Raw genomic sequence first — 19,752 nt, 5'->3', positions numbered from 1 at the left:
CACGGGACTCCTGTGCGATGCTGGGTGTTGAGGGGTGGTTTTGATTCCTAGAGCAATTTGCATGTGCTTAGTGTTCACTAAAAGCTGGGTTGTGTAAGCTCAGGAGCGCGGCTGTCAGTATTTTGGAAAGTTGTATCACAGATGTATGATACTAAGTGAGGTGAAATGATAAAGGATTGCTTCTCATTAAATACAAGGAGTCCCTCTTAGCCTAAGGCTTACATTTTCTAAATTCAGTCTTCCAGAAGGTGATTATTTATATTTAAAAATGTCCTAATGCGTCCTCAGACACTCAAGGAGTTGGAAGTTGAGACTACAGCTTTTTGAATTCAGTTTTTTGTTGCCTTGGCACAGAGGTGGAGTAGCCAGTGTCCCTTAATTCCGAGAAGATCTTTAAAATGGCAGGCAATTACGTTTGAAGTTTGGATCTCATGATGTCAATACAGATATGTAGTAAAATATTCCAGGGTGTGGTGATACTTAATCATTAATGACTGAGACTTGGGGCATTTCCTGAATATTAATGCTGGATATGAATGTTGATTGCACAAGGTGAAATGATTACCCAGTTACTTATTTTCTCCCCCCCTCCTTTTTTATTGATGGCTAATGCAGAAATGATAAGTGCGTAGTTAGGTCAGACAGATACTTGAAGTATTCTCTGAGGCACGGTGCTTGAGACGGAACGCTTTCACTACCTTCGTACCTTGCAGATTGCATAATTACCATGTAATGTGAAAATGGTTACTTTAATTTTTTTCCCTGTAGTGATTTAATATGTAGTTACACAACTTGGACTGTAAGTTGTCCACTGGGATTTTTTCCCTCAGAATCACTTGGTAAAATTCAGCATTGTCATAGGCTTCGGGTTTCAAATGATTAGGCTGATAGAGAATTTGTTCTAATTGTGTAAGTGTAACTGCCACTAAAGGTGAACTGATACGATGCCACACCTTGGATGTACTTTAATACTTAATCTACCCCTTAGGAAACATTAAGGATTGACTCGCTAATGTCAGTACAGTGCTTTATAAAAAACCTACTCATAAAAATGTTTATGACTAGGTTTACATGATTTACATTTTTAGAGAAATGTAGCTTTTCTCTGCCAACACCAACTATTAATAACCTACTAAAATACATGACTTAAGCATTTCATAAATGTATTTGGAACACGCAGCCTATGCAGTTGGTTGTGTTGTGTTCTATAGGAGGTCTAAACTCCTGAAAAGTCTTGCTTAATTCCTGCACGAAAGTACGTGAGGAGATGCCAGTGAATATCATTATGCTGTAGGTAGATCTGTGATATTATCTGATTTCCAGGTAGTACATTCATAGGGCATTTCTGCATATTGTTTGCACGTGTTGAAATTACGCTCTTGTAGCTTGTGGGAATAAACTTGGTTTCTCTTTCTGTTAAACTTTTCGTGGAGAAAGAGATTTTGTAATTCTGTATGTTAAACGTTTCGGAGGAAAACCTTGTCTTTTCTTGCTGTATGTTAATGATTAGTAAAGCAAGGTACATCCTTCCCTTTCTCCTCCCGGTAGCTGGGAACGTATCTGGAAGGAGCACAGTCTGCCAGGGCCAGGAGCGCAGCAGGAGCCACAGCGCTGGTCCTCGCGCCTCTCGGTGGGAGCCACGGCCCGCTGAGCGCGTGTTGGCAGGGTGGCTCCTGCTGACCCAGCCTTCCCCCCGGCACACGGCTTTCCCAGGGCACCCCGCCTCTCCTAAGCTGTCTCCCCCCACTGCATTTCAGCAACTTTCTAACAGTTTACTTCCCCCAGGTACAATTTGTCCCGTTCTTAAAACAGAACTAGGGAGGAACAAAAAAGTTTGAGAACTGCTGTTTCAGAAAGTTGACAAACAGAGTGAGAACTGTGGCTGCAGATGACAGGGTGAAAGAGCCGAGCTGGGTGAAAGAGCCGAGCTGGGTGAAAGAGCCGAGCTGGGTGAAAGAGCCGAGCTGGTGAGCCGTGCTGGTGAGCCGTGCCGCGCTGGTGCGGCAGCTGAGTTAACAGCAGTGCCCTTGACAAGGCTGGTGACATTCAGTAAAGTGCTGTTGGACCGCTCTGAATGGTCAGGTATAAGTACAAGCCAGAGACAAATGTTTTAGCTTTTTACTGAGGCAGGCTGTTCTAATGTTTTAAAAATTATTATTATTACTGTTATTTTTAAGGGGGGAGGGAGAGAGGAGACATGCTTTATTTTGTCTCTTGTTCTTTCTCTCTCTTCCTCTCCCTTTCCACCCCACCTTGTGGTTTACCCCTTGGCTGAGAAGCAGCTTCTCTTATTTAAACGAAGCAATGTTTCGTGTAGTCTGTTTTGCATATCCGATACATAATATATTTTAGAATTTTACGGATACTGATGAGTCGCCAAGTTATTTTGAATTTTTTTAATGAAATTTGTGGTACTAAGCACACATTTTCTGTAACATAGTGGCATCTTGGTCTGCTGAAATTTCTAGGAAGAGAATTTCTAAGAATCCATGCCATGCTGGGTTAGGCCAATGGTTTGTGTAGTCCAGTATCATGTATCAGAAATGGCATTTGTGGAGGATTAGGGAAAAAGTGTAAGAGAAAGATTCACAGTGATTCCTCTTCAGGTCTCTTGCCAGGTTCTGCCACTGGCACTTTAGGAACTCCAAGAAGTGAGATTCATAACAAGTTTCGAAGTTGTCATATTCAGTATGTTTTTCTGTTTCTTCAAAAAGACTAATACTTGAATAATCTAAAAAGTCCTCTTTTTCCTTTGAAGTTTCTCATTTTCCTTTTTTCATTTTTATTGTCCACGAATAGAATGCAAATCTTGCAAATTAGTTGTGCTGCCTGGTGAATAACCTCCGCATTAGCTGGGCTGCCTCTCAGGTCAGTGAGATTCAGATAGAGCCAAGGTATCTCCAGCTTCTCGGTGCTTTTGATATGGCTTTGTTGCGGCCACGGTACCAGCTGGTTGGATCACTAATTGTGCCCAAGCAATACTGTTTAAGTAATCTGCAGTCTTGTAACTTACAGCAATATACACACTCTCTTGAGATTATTTTCTTCAGCTGTGTATAAGTTTCTCATTTAAACAATACTCTTAATATTTAAAGGACCATATGTTGTGAAAGTAATTGGACAATTATAGCAGTGTGCTGTATATTCTGATGTGCTAAGTATCAGCAAATTGTTTCTCACGTAACTTTTGGCCTAACATTCTCAATTATTATATGTTGATATGAACTGTACGGTTTACTTTTCTGTTACCATTTAGAAATGTCAGGTCAGGGCCAGGACATGATAATTGTGCCATTGTCATAGTTTGTCTTCAATTACAGCAGTATAACTTCCCTTTTATCAGGGGAAATGATAATAAATGTGCTTATTCAGGTATAATTAATTTCCAATTTTAAGTTCAGTAAAAGGTCATTCTTCTTACTCGTTGAGTCCAAATATATGTAGATGTTGAGTACAGTAAAGTGAAAGTTTCTTCACTGCATCCATTGTGACTTCCAGACTTCTCAATAAGAGCTGTTTGGAATTTTTCCATTTAATTTGTGTTGTAATGCAGAAGGCGCTAATTCGGATCCAGAATGTTTGTCCAAACATCAATGAACCTTGTGGTTCTAAATGGCACCTTCCTCCTTAAATGAACCCTCCTGGTACTAAAGGTGGGGTTCCCTGAAAGTCCAGGATCATGGTAGATTGTGGCCTGTGGGGAATGTTCTTCACTTCCAGAAAGCGTTTCCTAAGCAGATTTAAAAACAAACAAACAAACAAAAAAAACCCCCAAAGCCCAAAAAACCAACCACATACTTTTTTGTGGTTTACCTGAAATGTTTGGGGGTTTAATATTGATATTTTAAATGGGAAAGACTTTCATTTTGGTGATGTTTGTTTTCAACAACCTATTTGTTAACCTGAGCAGTTGTTCAAGTCTTCTCTCTTATACCTCGTATGTTCAGGCTTAGGTTTGCACCAGTGGGAACTAAATAGGCAGTGAATCAGGTTATAGATGCTCTGTGTCTGCTTGTGCTCAGCCCCAATATGAGGAACTCCACAAGCAGTGAAGACTCAGCCTCTTGGTGTTTGTTGGGAAGTAATCTGCTTAAGAGGAAACCCGTGTAAATACTACTCTGCCAATTTAAAAAAAAAAAAAAAAGTTGGGAAGTACTGTCTTGTAGGATTGAACTGCCTGGCACAGAAGCAGATTATGTCAGGCACGTGAGAAGAGAAGCTGAGAAGAGGGGGGTTTGCATCTGCCCATCTGTTCGGGGCTGACTTAGGAGGAGTTCCGGAGTCGGTCCTAACTGTATGCCTAAACCCCATAGCTGCGTACTTAAGCTTTTGTAACTAAAAATAGCTTGCTGTGACACGGTTAAGGAACTGTGAAGTTGAGTTGTGAAAGTATTCTTCTCTTACTTTGCAGTTTAAGTGAATGGGCATAGTGGGAAGCAGAATACTTAGGTAAGGGAACTATGTATTGTGTCTTCAGGTGCATTTCTACAGCTCCTCTGTGCTGAAGGAGGATGGTTTTTTTTCCTATTTTGTTAAATGTATGGGATTTGTTTACTAAAACATTTCATCAGTTAACTTGTAGTAGAGTTTTATGTAGATTGACTTAATCCAGAGCAAAATTATTTCAGAAGTAGCAGCACAGAAACTTGTGCTTCTTTCAATAAATTGACTCCAGCTTTTCTGTAAGTAGAGCCCCAGATGGCTAGAAATAAAATACGTATTTTTGATGTCTTTTAGCTGACACTGTCTTCTAAAGTCAGGCCAGCAAGAAGAACGGGTAGGTGGAACCTGTTGCCTGAAACAGTACTTCCTGACGCTGGCTGAAGAATTTCGCTAGTGGGTTTAATGTGATGATGACTATATCTGCTTGGAAGGAAGTGAGGGTATTTTTGTTGTTGTTGCCTGGTAATATTTGATGTTTATTTCCAAATATTTTTCTTATATCATCTTCACTTCTGCTAGTGCAAAACTTTTAATAATTGGAAAAGCAATGAAAATATTTCATATCGTATTAAATATAATTATAGAAATCAGTGTGATACTTTAAAGGCAGCTATTGTCTGATACATGTTGAACTGAGCCATCCCTCTTGCTAATCTGCTTTCAGAAGAACCTTTGTGTTACTGTCAGGAACTAGTTACGTATTTGATTTTTATTCAGTTTTCAACATTGCCTTCCAGTCTAGGTAGAATATAGAATACAATCTTATAAACTCCAGGTAGAAGACCAGTTTTCGTTTGGCTTTTTTAATTGATTAGATGTTGGGGAGGGGTTCTCATGGGGCGAGTTGTTTCCTATCAGCACAGCAGTTCTGGTGCGGAGCCCCCCAGCTGCCCTGTGAGGGTCTGTCTCCCTGTGCCGGCAGCACCTGGTGCTCCTCTCCTGTCTCCTCCCGGGTGGGAGAGGAGGACTGCGGAGTAACAGTTAAAACTGGTTGAAATGTCGCTTTAACCCGTTCAAGTACGCTGTTTATACAGGTGGTTGCAAACAGAGGGGTGGTTACAGTGTTAACATGGAGTAGTATGCTCTGCCATATTTTTCTAGAGGTCTTCTGCTGAATTGACAGGGGCAAAGTGGCAGTTCTGCTTGGGTTTGCTGTCCTCTTCTGTTTTGATTGCAATTACATACACAAATAAGTATTGCAAAAATATTTTTTTTCTTTTCTTAAAGCATGGACATGGGAAATGGTTTATAAAGGCATTACATAAACTCTGCAGAAATAAAAAGTCCAGACCATAGGAGGTAAATAGTACTAAAAGATTGGAGTTCGGACTTGCTACCAGTGTGTTGTAGCATTCGAGCCCGGTTCAGTTTTGGTGTCAAGTTGATTTTGGAGAATTTCTTTACGCACAAATTTGATTCTTGGCGCTTTTGCCTTATGCTCTTTCCAGTGCTGGCTTTGAAATTCAGCATGGTAGATGATTTTGCATGGAAAGTTGATGATAATTAAACAATTTCTGTGTTAGTTCTTGGGCTGTTAAGAGAGTAAGTTTGCTTGGATAAGTGTGTCAAGGTATCCGTGTGTAAATACATTGGAACTTTACTGAGCATATGAGGAAAGTATGCTAACAGCTACAATTTTAATTTCGTTTTGATGAGTTTAAAGTTTAATTTGGCTGTACTTAGAGACCGCCTTTCTTAAGATCATAATTTCTTTAAGTGATTTTTCACTCCTGTTACTCTGTGAGGGACTAAAGCAGAGAAAACTTTCAGAACATGAAACTGATTGTCCAAAACCACTGGCAATTGCACAAGTAAGGTGAAATGGAAACTTTTCCTCCTGTAATTTTACAGTTTCAGGAGACATAGGTGTCATTTGTAACAATAGGAGATTTTAAGATATCAGAAATCAGATTTTAAAACTTAAATCTTTTTGTATCAGGAGAGTTTGTGCTTCCTTGACTTCTTTGTTTAATAATCACAAAAGTTTCCCATGAGCTGCGTAGGAGACGTGACTACCTCGTTTGTTCACGTAACAGATATAAACTATACCTTTTTCTTTTATGTTGAGGGCAGCCTTAACTTGACCCTTTGCTGTAATTGAGCCAACGTTGGCGTACCTCAGCCCTTCAGGATTGGAACGTGCTTTCCTGTGGGGGAACAGAACACTTTACCCTCTAGGTCAGCATCAGTCAGGTGAGGTTACGGGAGGTGTTAGAGCAGCTTTGGTGTTGCAGGTGCTGTCTGCAGAGGGCTGACTGTCACCCAGTGAAGCGGGAGGGACCTTTCATAAGAAAAAGCAGGTGTTGGTTCAGACCAAGCTTTTTGCTGCTGAGATTTTTTTTTTTTTTTTTTTTTGGAATGATGCTAAGACTTGTGCAAGATTTTCCCCACTGGCTTCCTGTTGCAAGTCTTGTTCGGTTCCCAGTCCCCAGAGCGGTACTGCGTTGTCGTAGGTGGTCTGAGCACTTCCCAGCTATAGTAAGCAATGCAGACCGTGTCTCGTGCGACCTCGAGTTTTGGCACAGACTCGTCTCGGTAAAAATGCAGTAGTAACATTAGTGATATGGGAGATGCAATATAAATAGCAATGCAGTCAGGTTACTTGGAACTCTGTATGCGGGAGTTTTGATTTTGTGATACAAATGCTCTTTTAGTGGAAATAACTCTTACTGAATTTTGCTTGTTTTAATTCTCATTGTCTCATGTCATGATATAGTTGCTTCTTACTACATAGAAATGAACAAGAAGTTGTGTGACTGTGGCATTAACAAACCTGTCCTTAATAAACATGGGGTTGGGTGTTAATCTGTGAAGCTTCATGTGAGCTGTAAGAATAAACCTCAGTGTTTAGGGGTAACGGAGCTAGGTGTTTTGTTTCTAGTGGATGTTGGTAGAATTGCTCTGTTGAGGATTACCTCCTCACTGACACCTGTGCTAGATGTAAGGGAAGATCATTTAACAATGATTGGGACTTTGGAAAAAATATTTAATACCATCCTGAATAAAGAAGAAACTGCTTTGAATTCCAGTTTGGAACAGAATCAAGCTGTGTCTGTGTTTGAATCTAGAATAGCAGAGCCCTGATTAACTAATATGTTGCTGGAAGCTGTGAGGACACAATGAAGTTCACAAGATGAATTACACTTCTTATTTTAGAGATGGGAAAATGTGGTAAAAGCATTAGATGTATTAACCTGAAATAAAGACAACCTCACTTGAGAGTTGTGTGTGAAGCTGAGGAATTTGCTTAGAGAAGAGGTTTTTTGGTGGTGTGGTGGGTTTTTGTTTTGGTTTGCTTTTTGGTTTCTGGTATATAGGAGCCTAATATGATGCTTTGACCTCCTGAATGTTTTTTGGAGAAAAGCTTACTTCTGTCAGTGGTTATTCTGAATTGCCTCTTGGAGACATAGTCGCTTTGCCGCCATTCCCTTATCTACAAGGATAATAAGCTTGTGCTCTCACACAGTGCTGCTGTGATGGATGTACACAAGTGCAGTAGAAGTACTAGAAGACAAAGATAAACTCATTTGTTATACAAAAATAGTAATAAAAAAGCTATTGTGATAACTTAGCTTTTTAAGTTAGAAATTGTCAGAATTATTATTAAAACTGTTAACAGTAGTAGCACTACAGAATGTGTTGATGTACCACACTAGACACACTGTTTTAATAAGCTGAGAATTCTGGCAAAAATTAGAGCCTCTGCAGTGACATAGATTCAAAGCATTCACTTTTTGAATCGTATTTAAGGGAATTTTAAAGTCCCCTAGTAGTGTACTTCATTTTCTAGAAATTCCATCTAATAAGTAGTAGTATATAATTCTCTTGCTGAAGATATCTCAGAAAACAATCCACACAGAAGCTATTTATTTTTGTGTTCTCTTTGCTGTGTGTTCACCAGCAAATAAAAAAAAAAGTTAAGAAAAACAAGAAGAAAGGGGAAAAAAGAAAAAGGCAAACCCCAAACGTAAACACACATTTGTTCTCAGTCATACTTGTTGACAAATCAAGGAGCGAATTTCAGGTTCTATTAGGAACAGTCAGAGCAAAATCTACACTGTCCCAAATTTGGAGCGGTAGCAATCAGGGAGGGAAGTTCAAACGCCTGAGACAGCATTAGAATCAAGACAGACCTACAGGTGGTGGTCTGGCGTGGCCTGTGTTTTCCCTGTGCTTGGAGAGACGTTTGAGTCCCCGTAAGTTCCACTGCCGGCAAAGTAGAGCAGGTCGCCGAGCTGCTTTGGTTTTACACCGTACGGAATGCTTACGTGATGCGATGGGGAAGGAAAGACAAACAATAATCAGCTTCAATTTGATTCCACTCTAAAGTGAGGAAAAAGTTTGGAATTCTTGAAAGTTTGGCGGAAGAGGTTTGTTTCCCAGTTAGCCATTCGTTTCCCTTCGGCATTTGTTACTGGCTGGGGGTTTGGTAATAAGCAGACAAGCTGTAACGGTACCTGTGGTGTAGGGGAGAGTTGGTCCCTGGGTACAGGGATCATTAATTGACTTTGACTTCTTCTCCATTGTTTGTTTCAGAGCAGTTATTACTTGATATATATTAGAAGCTGTTGAAATTCACTGTACGTTTGGGACAGTATGGCTATATAACCGAAATTTTTCTGGAGCTTTTCCGACTTGTTATGAGTGCAGGGATAAAACTACATGACTCTTGTGTGTTACTGTTTAGTGAGACTGATTTGATCTCCTCTCCTGGAAAACATCTGTAAAGGATTTTTCAAATTGTTCCATTCTCTTCCTTTTTTAGAAAACTGTTTTCTAAATCTTGGTAACAATTTTTGGAGCCATATTCAGATAAAACAAGATCCAGAATTTTCTAGTGAGTGGTTTAGAGATCAAGTAAGTCACCTCTGATTTACAGAGGCTGTCCTAGCTAGAAATTTGCAAAGCAGGTGTGTGGGGCTTTTTTTTTTTTTTTTTTAAAACAACCTTAACGTTGCCTAAAATATTTTAAAAAAATCATATTTTCACTTTAAGATATCTGAATTTGCCACACATTATATGTGTATGCAAGAGGCATGCGTACAGCTTTGAATATCCAAAATAATTGATGTTACAGAGGAATTACTGAACTATTAGGCCTGTTACAGTTGAAACTGTATTACACTGATGTCTGTACAGGCAAGCTTACATTTGAAAGGCTGCAGTACTAATGTTTTAAAACTTCATCTAGTAGCATCTTACTTAAGAAGTGTAACTAGTAGCTAAGTTTGGTCTTTTCTGCACAAGACTGCTTAACTGTGATCCCCCCTGTTTTGAAGCAAAGTGATGGGCATAGGGGACGTACGGCCGTAACACAGAGCTGTCAGACATAAAGAAGGGCAAACTAAAGATATGTGGACATTTTGCACATGAGAACTTGTATTTTATCTTCAAAGACTGCAGAATAACTTGCATCTCTGTGTTTACATAAGCAGAGCAGTGTTCAATTTATAGTAAATTTTGCTTCCAAAGCTTTTAGAACTTAATTGTTCAGTGGAAGAATGCTGCTTTTTTCTTTGTATAACATAGGCCATGCAGCATTCTTAAAGGTTCTGCGCATTCTGGCCCCCATCCATCACAGTACTTAAACCATGAGTAGCCCTATTCAAGTTGATAGAATTACTCATGTGCTTAAAATTAAACATGTGCTTAAGTGCTTTGATGGATTAGAGCCAAAGTTGTCAGCACCTTGCTTTGTTATGTGCTGCGTTACACCTGCCCCTGTGCGCTAGCCTGGGTCTTTAAGGGACAGAGACTCACATTTGCTCATTGCAATATTTAGTTACTCTATGTTCTAAAAATGCAGTTTACATGCACAGTCATAGTAAATTCATACACTGTCTGGAAGTATAAATATACAACCACAACTCGTGAAATCTAACAGTACTTGACAAATTCCACAAGATTTTCTTCTGGGGATTTCAGTGGGAATGTTGTGCTAATTGTTTACATGGAAACATGACATCTATAACATTGCTCACAAAGCTAGCTTTCTATTCAAATCTGGACTTTATAATATTATAAAGTGTAAAATGGAAATCACCATTTAGATATGACAGCACGCTGTTAAGAATGACTGTGAACTTGGAACTTCCCAAAAGCTGAGATCAGTAGGGACTGTTCTAGTTTCTGCTGATAAAGCTGAGTTTGTAAGCATTTGGGCAGTTCTTTAAGGCGTATAAGCAAAGTTGCACGTGCCTGACAGCTCTTCATCCTTGGAGATAACTGTGGAAATCTTCCTTGATCCAGGCTTTGGCAATGGTAAAAATTCCAGATTTACATCTGTAAGGCAAATAGTTGATTGAGTGAAAGCAGTCTAACATGGCTGTAAGAAACGTGTGGTGAACAAAACATTTAACAGTAACAATCTCACTGAAATCTAAGGTCAGCTTTCAGTGACAGAAATAAACAGTTCCTGTGTTCTTTCCAAATTGTCCCCCCTGTTTTTTTGGGTGCTGAAAGTCTACATTCGCTGCCTTAACTGCTTTCCTCTTCAGACTGTCATTCTGAACTTCCGGGCTATCAATACTAAATCCTGCAGCATTTAGAAAATTTTGGGTTTGAGTCATTGAGAATCTAATTGAATTTTTAAAAAGTAACGGGAAAAATGGTGAAATATGTTAGATAATTATTTTTTATTTAAGTGAAGCAAAAGCAAAGTTATCAGGAAAATGCAGTCATGTTGCAGGTCATTTCACAGTGAAGGGGAAGCCTTCTTTGCTTCATTCTTTGATTAATATTTGGAACTGAGTTTTAAATTGAAATTAATAGTTGAGTGAATTTTTCATGGTGGACTGTGTATTCTGAATTTTCTGTACTACCTCACAAACATTTTTTTAACTAACAATTGGTAGCAATTAGCTCTTTGCAGGTAACTTGTTAACTGTTACTGAGCTCTTACTGACTCAATGACACTTTGTATTTGCCCTGATCAGATGTATCTGTAAGAATTTCTGTGACCAAACTGCACTTAAATTTGAGTCTTTATGAGCACACATGCATTTGAATATTGTAATAATTTTCCCAGATGTTGCATTAGCAAACCTTGATTGCGCAAAAATTTTTTTGAACAACTAAAGTGTATGTCCCCAGTAAGCAAAAAAGTAGTTATTTTGGTTGTTCTCTTAGTGAAATTGGAAAGCTCTGTTATCACATTTGAAGCTCTTTGCCTATTTTAGTGGCCTTCAGTCATATTAAATGAAGAGACTGGAAGAGTAGGGTGAGAATGAAGAGGGTAATTCAGACAGAAGTTACAGTGAATGCTTGTAGAAACATGTTTTGTGGAACTTACCTTGTTTCTGGTAGGACATCACATTGCACAAATTTGAGCCTTCCCCTTTTTCTGTTTCTGTTGTGCTGTTGTCCTTCTGATGTCTGTGTCTTACCTGCTAACGTGCAGAGGTTTGGATTAAAAACCTCGGGGCTCGTCACTGTTAGAGGCAAGCACCTTCCAGATTGCCTGTCTACAATATCACGTCAGAAGTGTTTCAGATGATAGTGGAGGTCACGATCACTAAAAAAATCAAGAGATTTTCAGGACTGACCATCTTCCACCTGTCCCATTACTGTCTTCCCTACTGCATTGCATCCTGCTTGGTCTGGTCTGTATGTATACTTACTTGGCATACAGGGTTTCCAGCCATTTTTATTTTAGGGCTTCTTTCCATTTAATATTGGCTCTCAGCCAGCTGTGTACTTTTTTTAGTTTTAAGTAGCAGTGAAGTCATTGGCCATTATAGGAGCTATTCCTCTCATTCTTGTACACGAACCCCTGAAGAGCTCTGGGATGAGATTGCCCTCATTGGAAAGCTTCATATCGAATCCTGGTTGAAGAAATTGCTAGAGTACAGACATTTTACAAAGCAGTGTCAGAGCAAATGAAACTCATAGGGCGCTCATCAAATTGATGTTTCAAAGTTTAGACAAAAGTGCTTTCGAAGTGCCTGAAAACTAAGGCGAGAACAAGACCCCCAGTAATGTTGCCATTACCTGCCTGTATTTTAAAGCAAAGTCTCTGCAGTACCAAGGATGAAGTGGTGAACACCACAGCAAATCGCCCAGTTTTAACAGAAGGTGCTGTTGACCCGTGTATACTGGAGTGTCTGATCAGTTTGTACTCGCATGACAGTATTTTTTTTGGACATGAAGAGATTGATAGGCCCAGTCAGGTAACTCGGGAGACACTAGTAGATTGGATCCGCTGTGAAGGATGCCTGTACAAGCAGGCAAGTCGAAACAGCAGAGAGTATGTCCTCAGAGGTGTCGTGTGCTCTATTTCAGTGCTGTTGCACAGCTGGACGTAAATGTGTCAAAAAGGTAACGGCCAATGTGCATGTTTCCTTTTTTTTTCTGTGTTAGTTGTGACCACATTCACAGTGCTAATATTAAAAAAAAAAAAATAAACCAAAAGTGTCTTTGTGCTTCCTGACAGCAGTTTGAAGTGGTTATCTCAAAATAGTGAATTGTACAAGGCAAGATGATTCAGCACGTTTGACTTGAATCCTCCTGTTCCTGCTGGTTCTGAGAGGTGTCCTTCTGTACCAGGAAAGAATCACAAAGCGTGCTCTGAAGACTCTAGCCTTGTTAATTGTTGTGTTGAGTATCTAGAGAGAGTAGTAAATTTTTGAGGACACTTTTTATTGTAATATGCTTAATTACCTGTACTTAGAGCAAGAAAATGAAACTGGTGTGTTATCCTCTGTATGTGTGCCTGAAGAGCTAGAGACCACGTTTGCAATTTGCAAAGGTGTTTAATTGCACGGTATGAATTCAAGGGCCTTTGTCAACATCATACATCAAAGAGCTCTTTGTGAACACGTCTAATTTCATTCCTTACCTAAACTATTGCTAGTTAATTAGCTGAGGTAAATGGAGCAGCATAAGCAGAATTATGCTTCTTAATATTGGATCTGTGATGGTCTCTTTGTGCCACTTACAGGTGTAAAGGGACTGTAAACCAGTTAAACTGGTTTTACGCAGGAATTTGCAAAGCCGAAGGGGAGCCCCAAGGTGGCTTAGAGCCAGAGTAGCATCTCTGTGCCACATCCACCCGGGCAGATGGGGTGAGCAGGGTGCCATGTGCAGCCCTTGGGGCCGAGCCCTCGGGCGCGTCCGCCGCCTTCCAGGCTCCTTCGGCTTCCTCGGGAGCTAGAGCTGCCCGCAGCGGTCTTCGCATCGGAGCGCCGTGGGGCAGAATAAAGCTAGCCTTTGGCCTTTACACCTGGGATAGCACGGTGAGCACAGGTAAAACAAACCTAAATGTGGAGTTAATTAGGTTTATATTTAGTGATGCCTTTTTTAGAGTTTTATCATTATGGTAAGATAAGAAACAAGTCATATGCCTAGCCCCTAACACTCCAGTGTAAATAATGATCAACAATAACATCATCTCTGCTTTCACAGAGCTGTGGGGTGTTTTTTATCAGTGCTTCAGTAATTTATATTTCTTGCCTTTTAACTTAGAGAATGATTCTGTCATTCCATAAATAGAAGGTATCTCTTTGCGCTTATATTTCTTATCATACATTCATCTACTTATGGCCACGTAGTAAGATGTGCATGTAACCCATGGAGGTAAATATTGTAATGTACGGTAAAGCAGTTTATAGCGCTTTTCCTAATATTTAAAAGGGAACTTGTGGAAGCCCTGTATGTATTGTCTGTTCTATATATTGCATTGTGTGTGTACGTGAAAGTGATTATGCTTCAGGGGCTAATGGAACTACATTCTTCCAAATCATTTAGGTCACAATTAGATCTGTGCAACATAATTAATTTTTAACCGTGTCTTTAAATCAAAGTGTATCATGACAAATTATTCAACCTGTTGGGTTTTTCTTTTTCCAAAAGGTGTTATTTACAGAGAAAGCAAATATCTATCCTCATAGCTATTGTTTTTCTATTATTATTATTTCTTCTCACAGTAAATGATCTTTGGTAGCTGGATGGTACAATTTGTTGTTACCCAGAATCTCGGAGAAATAAACTCAAGAATCTTCAAAGTGAGGTAGATGTTGGGGGTGAAAAGGTGGTGTAAGAGGCAGAGCGTAGTATTGGGGAGGGGAAACTACATTTTTGCATCCAGCAGCAGCAAGGGTCTGTTGCTTTTGGCACGACGCTTGTGGTCAGTGTTACTGGCATGGCACTAGCTCTGTAGAGTGCTTTAGATTACACTTTGTCAGCTAGCTGTGCCTTTGGGTAACTTTATTTCATCTTAAAAGGTGACAGAGTTAGCAAGAACCAAGTATTAACGTAGTTAGAAAATCTCAATTCTGCTGCAAGTGAGGACCCAACTAAATCATTTCCTGCGGAAAGCTGTGCAGCGTTACTGCTGTGCAGCGTTACTGCTGTGCAGCGTTACTGCTGTGCAGCGTTACTGCTGTGCAGCTGATGCGTGCTAGCTCCTGCCCCGTGGTACTGCGGGTGCTCGTCCCTGCTGTTCTTGAACAGTACAAAACAGAAAAATCTCTCTGAGGTTGGCAGTATTACTGACGTGTCTCTGTGGTGTGATAGAAATGAAGAGTTTGACTTGTAAAAGGTATTCAGTGGCTTTTGCTATTGCATTTTAGCAGTTTTGTCTGTAAAATTGGTACTTTGTCATAGGTCTAAGATGAATTATTTCAGCTTCACTCTGAATACTCTAGGCACCTATTTTCCCCCGTTTTCAAGTGCCTCTAACTTGGCCTCTGCCCTGGTTGCCATTCTAGCTGTTATATTTTGAGATAATTGCCATGTTGTTCTGTTAGAAATAACCCAGGCTGCTAAACCAAATTTATGTTATTGTTGAATCGTAAAGTACCTCAGAATTTTTGTAATGTGGATTGGTAGCAAAATCTTAATTGAATTTCCTTGCTTGTGGTCTTGTGTCTGAAGATCTTGACTGCACTGCTCTGTTTTTGTGAGGTGGATTGGCAGGTAGTGCTGTTTGCATTTTTGTTGACTTCCATAAGGTGCCATAAACAAATTTTAATGCAGATTTTATGGAATGTTTATGAAATCCATGAGCATGTTTCACTGCATCAAAGGCACCATATTTAGATGAATAGCTATGTTTAAAGCCCACGTGCCTGTGAAGTGCATGACTGCCTGTCAAAGAACTGAATTGTGTTTTAAAATGAAATTGATATATTAACTTTTCATTTGCTTTCAATGGGTAATTGCGATGGGCTTTTGAAGGTGAGCAGGAAGGGGACAGCCCATGGCTACTTCCCTGTGCGTTCATGTTTGTTGGTAATACCTGAAAGCAAACTGCGATGCACCTGTGTTGAAACACAACAATGTCGTTTTCTCCTATAAAAAGCCAGAGGCAAATTAATTGTTTTGTAATATCTTTATTCTGGCTTTTATACTTGCAAATTGATTCACTTAACTGGCACTGCTTTGTACGGGCAAGGGAAGCTTTTCTCTAGATAGAGTTGTTAGGTCAGCAAGTTCAAGAGTGAGCGAAGTTTGACAGCGCTTCAGAAATGAAGGTAATTTATGCATTATACCGATCACTGAAGGTGATAGAAGCCAGGCTGTTTACAGCCTTGTAAAGAAGACAAAGGCTAATGCTCTGTATTAACGTTACGTGATTACATTTTAATATGCCCTGTTAAAATGGTCTATATATACTCTCCAGGCATGTACATTCTGCAATACAAGTTTGAAGAGAAGCTTTCTGCTTTTTTATTATTTGCAACAGAATCCCGAGAACTATAAAAAATTGGGAACATAATAAATAAAGAACATTTTAACATGGTTTTGGGGGATTATTATATAATATAAAGCCAGTCATTTTAAGTAGTTGTCCTTGTGTCACATGGTGGACTCTGCCCCTGCTGTTACGTCCCCTTCAGGATTCTAGGCAGGCTCACTTGCGGTGAAATAACGTGTACACGCTATTGAATTGCAGACCATTATGTGGCATTATTTATTATGCTAAGGCTGCACATAGGAAATCATGTGTTAAAAGACAAATTGAGAAAGCAAATTACATTTTTCAAAAAGGAACGCTACCATTTATGTCTGCAATATGCAAAGAATGTTCCAGTATTTTGTATTCACATTGTAAGTATTCCGGTTACAGGGTATGTTCCTTTTTTAGGCCGTGTTCATAACGGGATTAATTGGCAATCATAATTTACCCTCATTAAAAGCCCTTTTCTGTTGCATATGATGTGATCAAAGTCTTTTTATTTCACTCAAATGATGCATCCCACAGCATTAAATTCACCTCTTCACAGTGTTCTTCATGACATGTCTAATGTTTGGTTTCTAAAATATTCCTACATTTAAAGTGTGGAGTTTTCTGTATAATCAGGGGATTTGGGGGAAGGTGGAGAGGGCTTCCCCAGTAACTTAGATAATTGGATCATGGCTATCTTTCCTTCTGAAGGGAAAAAAATACACTTTACTGTTGTTGCTTTGCACTTAGCGTGTTTTGGATTTTTTTTCTATCTTACCGTGGGTTTGTAGGGTTTGAAGAAACATATCACTTCATTTCTGTTCATAAAATCTACTATTTTTTCTGAAAAAAGAAGCAATATACTACATTCTGATTTAAAACTAGGTAGTTCTTTGTATTTTTCTCTTCAGTCTTGTCCAAACTCTGCCTGTTGGTCAGAACTTTCCAACAAGGCATATGGCTTCTTTACCTGTCATTGGTGACCAAGAAATTCAAACTTCTTTGCTTTCAGGAATTCGGATTGATGGCATAAAGGAGTCACAGGATTTATTAGTTCTTTTTTTTTCTTTTAATTGTTTCATATGTTTTGTTTTGACCGTTCATTTTGGCACTGGATTTTTCTAACTTTTCTACCTGTGAGATGTTCATACTGGGTGAGCCAAATCCTTGGTCCACTGGAATGTTCTTTTTAAACTTTAAATATTTTTTCCAAGTTGCAAGTAATGGTTATTCATATTGTCTGGAAGGTAAACCAGAAAGGAATATTAAAATTAAATTAGTTTGCTCTCTGATAATCTGTTTGGTAATGTGTTCATTGCATAAGATTTTATAAAGTCTGAGTAAAAATGTTGCCATTTTAATAGTAAAGCTCAGCCACAGGTGAAGTTCTTTACTAAATACTGATTAGGTTTGTTTTCAAGGAATATTTGATTTTCCTGACCTTCTATGTCATTCTAATTTCATGTTATTTGAATTAAAATGTCATCTTTTTTTATAGTACCTAAAATAGACTTTATTAGTTTTCCTGAAAGCTATGGGCAGCTTTGCTTTGGCCCATTTAAATATTGAAAACAGCAGGATTTGAGATTTTTCTTATAATCCTCAACTAATAGAGTTTAATACTTTGTTTGGCCTACACTACAGAGCCTAAGCAAAAGTTTTAAACAAGATTAAAAATACGACCTTATTAACCCATGGCATCTAAAGATACAGAACAGGCCTGCAGAGACATCAGTCGTTCGTTAGGCAGGATAGCATGGTGCCATTTCCAATCTACTTGGGCTGTTCCAGAGGAAAATGTTTTGGGACCCCAGGTTTTTTCTTTTGTCGTTTTGGCCATCGTGCCAGCACCTGAGAAGAAGAGAGAAAAAAGCAAGAATCTGTTTCGAAGTTGAATATTCAGTCATTGTGGTTTGGGAAAATAAAGTGCAATTACTTTTGGAAATTTGAGGTGCAACCTGGCAGGGATTTCTCCAAACCAATTCTGGCAGAGTGAAGGGACAGCAGAGGTGGGGCTTGGCTTTTGTGTACTGCCCTCATTAGTCCCTGAATAAACTGAGTTTCACCTTTCTTTTTTCAAAGAGAAGTTACATTTGTATGTAAGCTGTTGGGTAGGTGATTGATGAACGCGTGTTGAGTTCCAGAAGAATAAAGTATCTCATTGTCATGGAAAACTTATGCTTAGTAAACACTACAAAACACAAAATGACATGATACGTTCATTGCTGTGTAATAAGATTCCTTGTTTACCGGGCATGCTATAGGGCCATGGCAACAAAACCAGAAATAGGAACTATGAGTATTCTTGTTGTAAAGATGATGATGGTTATCAAGCAGTTCGTTAATCGCTGGAGTTTTACATCACTCCATATTCATTATCACTTTGCAGTGCTGCTAGTAGCGTGAGGATCAGTGAAGAGGTGTAAATGTGAAAGTTTGACTGAAACCTGTAATAAAAATAATGTGGTTTATTGTATGGTACGGAAGAGTCAGGTAAATGTGCACTTAGCTGATGCTTTGAGACAATTATCTGCAAGTGGTCCAGGGGAGAGAATAGAACTACAGTTTGTGTAATAAATAAATAAATAATTTTAAAAAAACCCCAGAACAAACCAAACCAAACAAACCACCAGGAGACTTTCTAAACTTCTGTCTTTTTAATGATGTTCCAAAACAAAGCAAAATGACTGAATGTTATTTCTTTACTTAATCCTTCAAAAATACTGGTATCTTGCTTAACTTTGAGCGTATCAGTTGCCCTTTTGATCTCAGTGGGGCGGAATCTGGACACATGTTCATTAAGTTCAAGACCCAGCTGAAAATTGGAGGCAGAATCAAGCCAGACAAATTGGTTACACTGTCATTGATAAACATTTCCTGCTTTCATACCATTATTTACATTTTTTTTAATAAAGGAACATCACTTTTAAAAAACAGAAAGTGGCTGATGTTTTTGCAACCGTATGTGCACTAACTGAAAAATACAGTATTTGTACACCTACCAAAAGTCTTGGTTTGTGGAATGGAGAGTGTCTTAAGACCTGGGGCAATAGAAGGCATTGAAGATGGGAAGGAAGAGGGTGAAAAGGCCTCAGGTTTTCCTCTCTTTTCCTGTCTTATTTATTTTCCTTAATTCAGTGCTTTTGGCCTTTCCTGGCTCACTGCCCTGTTCCTGTCAGCGGTGCCAAATCCCTAAAGCAAAAAAAATGGTAGTCTGAGGAATAAGGTAGTCTGTAGGTAGATCAAGAAGTCTAGAGAAACCAAGAATTTACATCTGATGATTGATCATTTCATTTCTGCATCAGGCTTCATTGAGCTTCCTTGCTCTACCCCGTAGTTTTGAGAATATATGCAGTGGTCGGCGATGAGGAGCTGGTGTTTAGGGATAATCATGGTTGTGTGGTAGAGTCCTGCTGATTCAGACATGTTCTCTACGCAGCGAAGTCATCCCAGACTAGATGATGGGATGCTCCTGTTTGCCTTCCATCTGTAAGAGCAGCACTTGGATTGCAATCGTGCTTTCACAACTGTAGAATATATAGTAAGATCCTCCACGTCTGCATCTAAAAGGCAGCGTAACATGCGGCTGGCATGGTGGTGTTTTCCTTGACCCTATCTTCTACAAAAATTGCGTTAATCTTTAA

General features: G+C 39.2%; 1 protein-coding gene across 5 annotated transcripts in view; it reads left to right on the top strand.

Moving 5' to 3' along the window:
- GNAS (GNAS complex locus) overlaps nucleotides 1-19,752 on the top strand; it is a 161,915-nt gene that overhangs the window by 83,424 nt on the left and 58,739 nt on the right. The window contains exons 4-6 of one of the 5 annotated variants that reach the window (XM_075721429.1): nucleotides 12,404-12,416; nucleotides 13,595-13,608; nucleotides 14,454-14,470. The exons of 3 other annotated variants lie outside the window; for them this stretch is intronic. In XM_075721429.1, coding sequence (XP_075577544.1) covers nucleotides 12,404-12,416; nucleotides 13,595-13,608; nucleotides 14,454-14,470 — 44 coding nt within the window. One more of the 5 variants, XM_075721430.1, reaches the window with a different exon arrangement.

The sequence above is a fragment of the Pelecanus crispus genome, chromosome 14, assembly GCF_030463565.1.
Source record: "Pelecanus crispus isolate bPelCri1 chromosome 14, bPelCri1.pri, whole genome shotgun sequence".
Taxonomy (NCBI): domain Eukaryota; kingdom Metazoa; phylum Chordata; class Aves; order Pelecaniformes; family Pelecanidae; genus Pelecanus; species Pelecanus crispus.
This window is presented reverse-complemented; position numbering and strand designations above follow the sequence as displayed.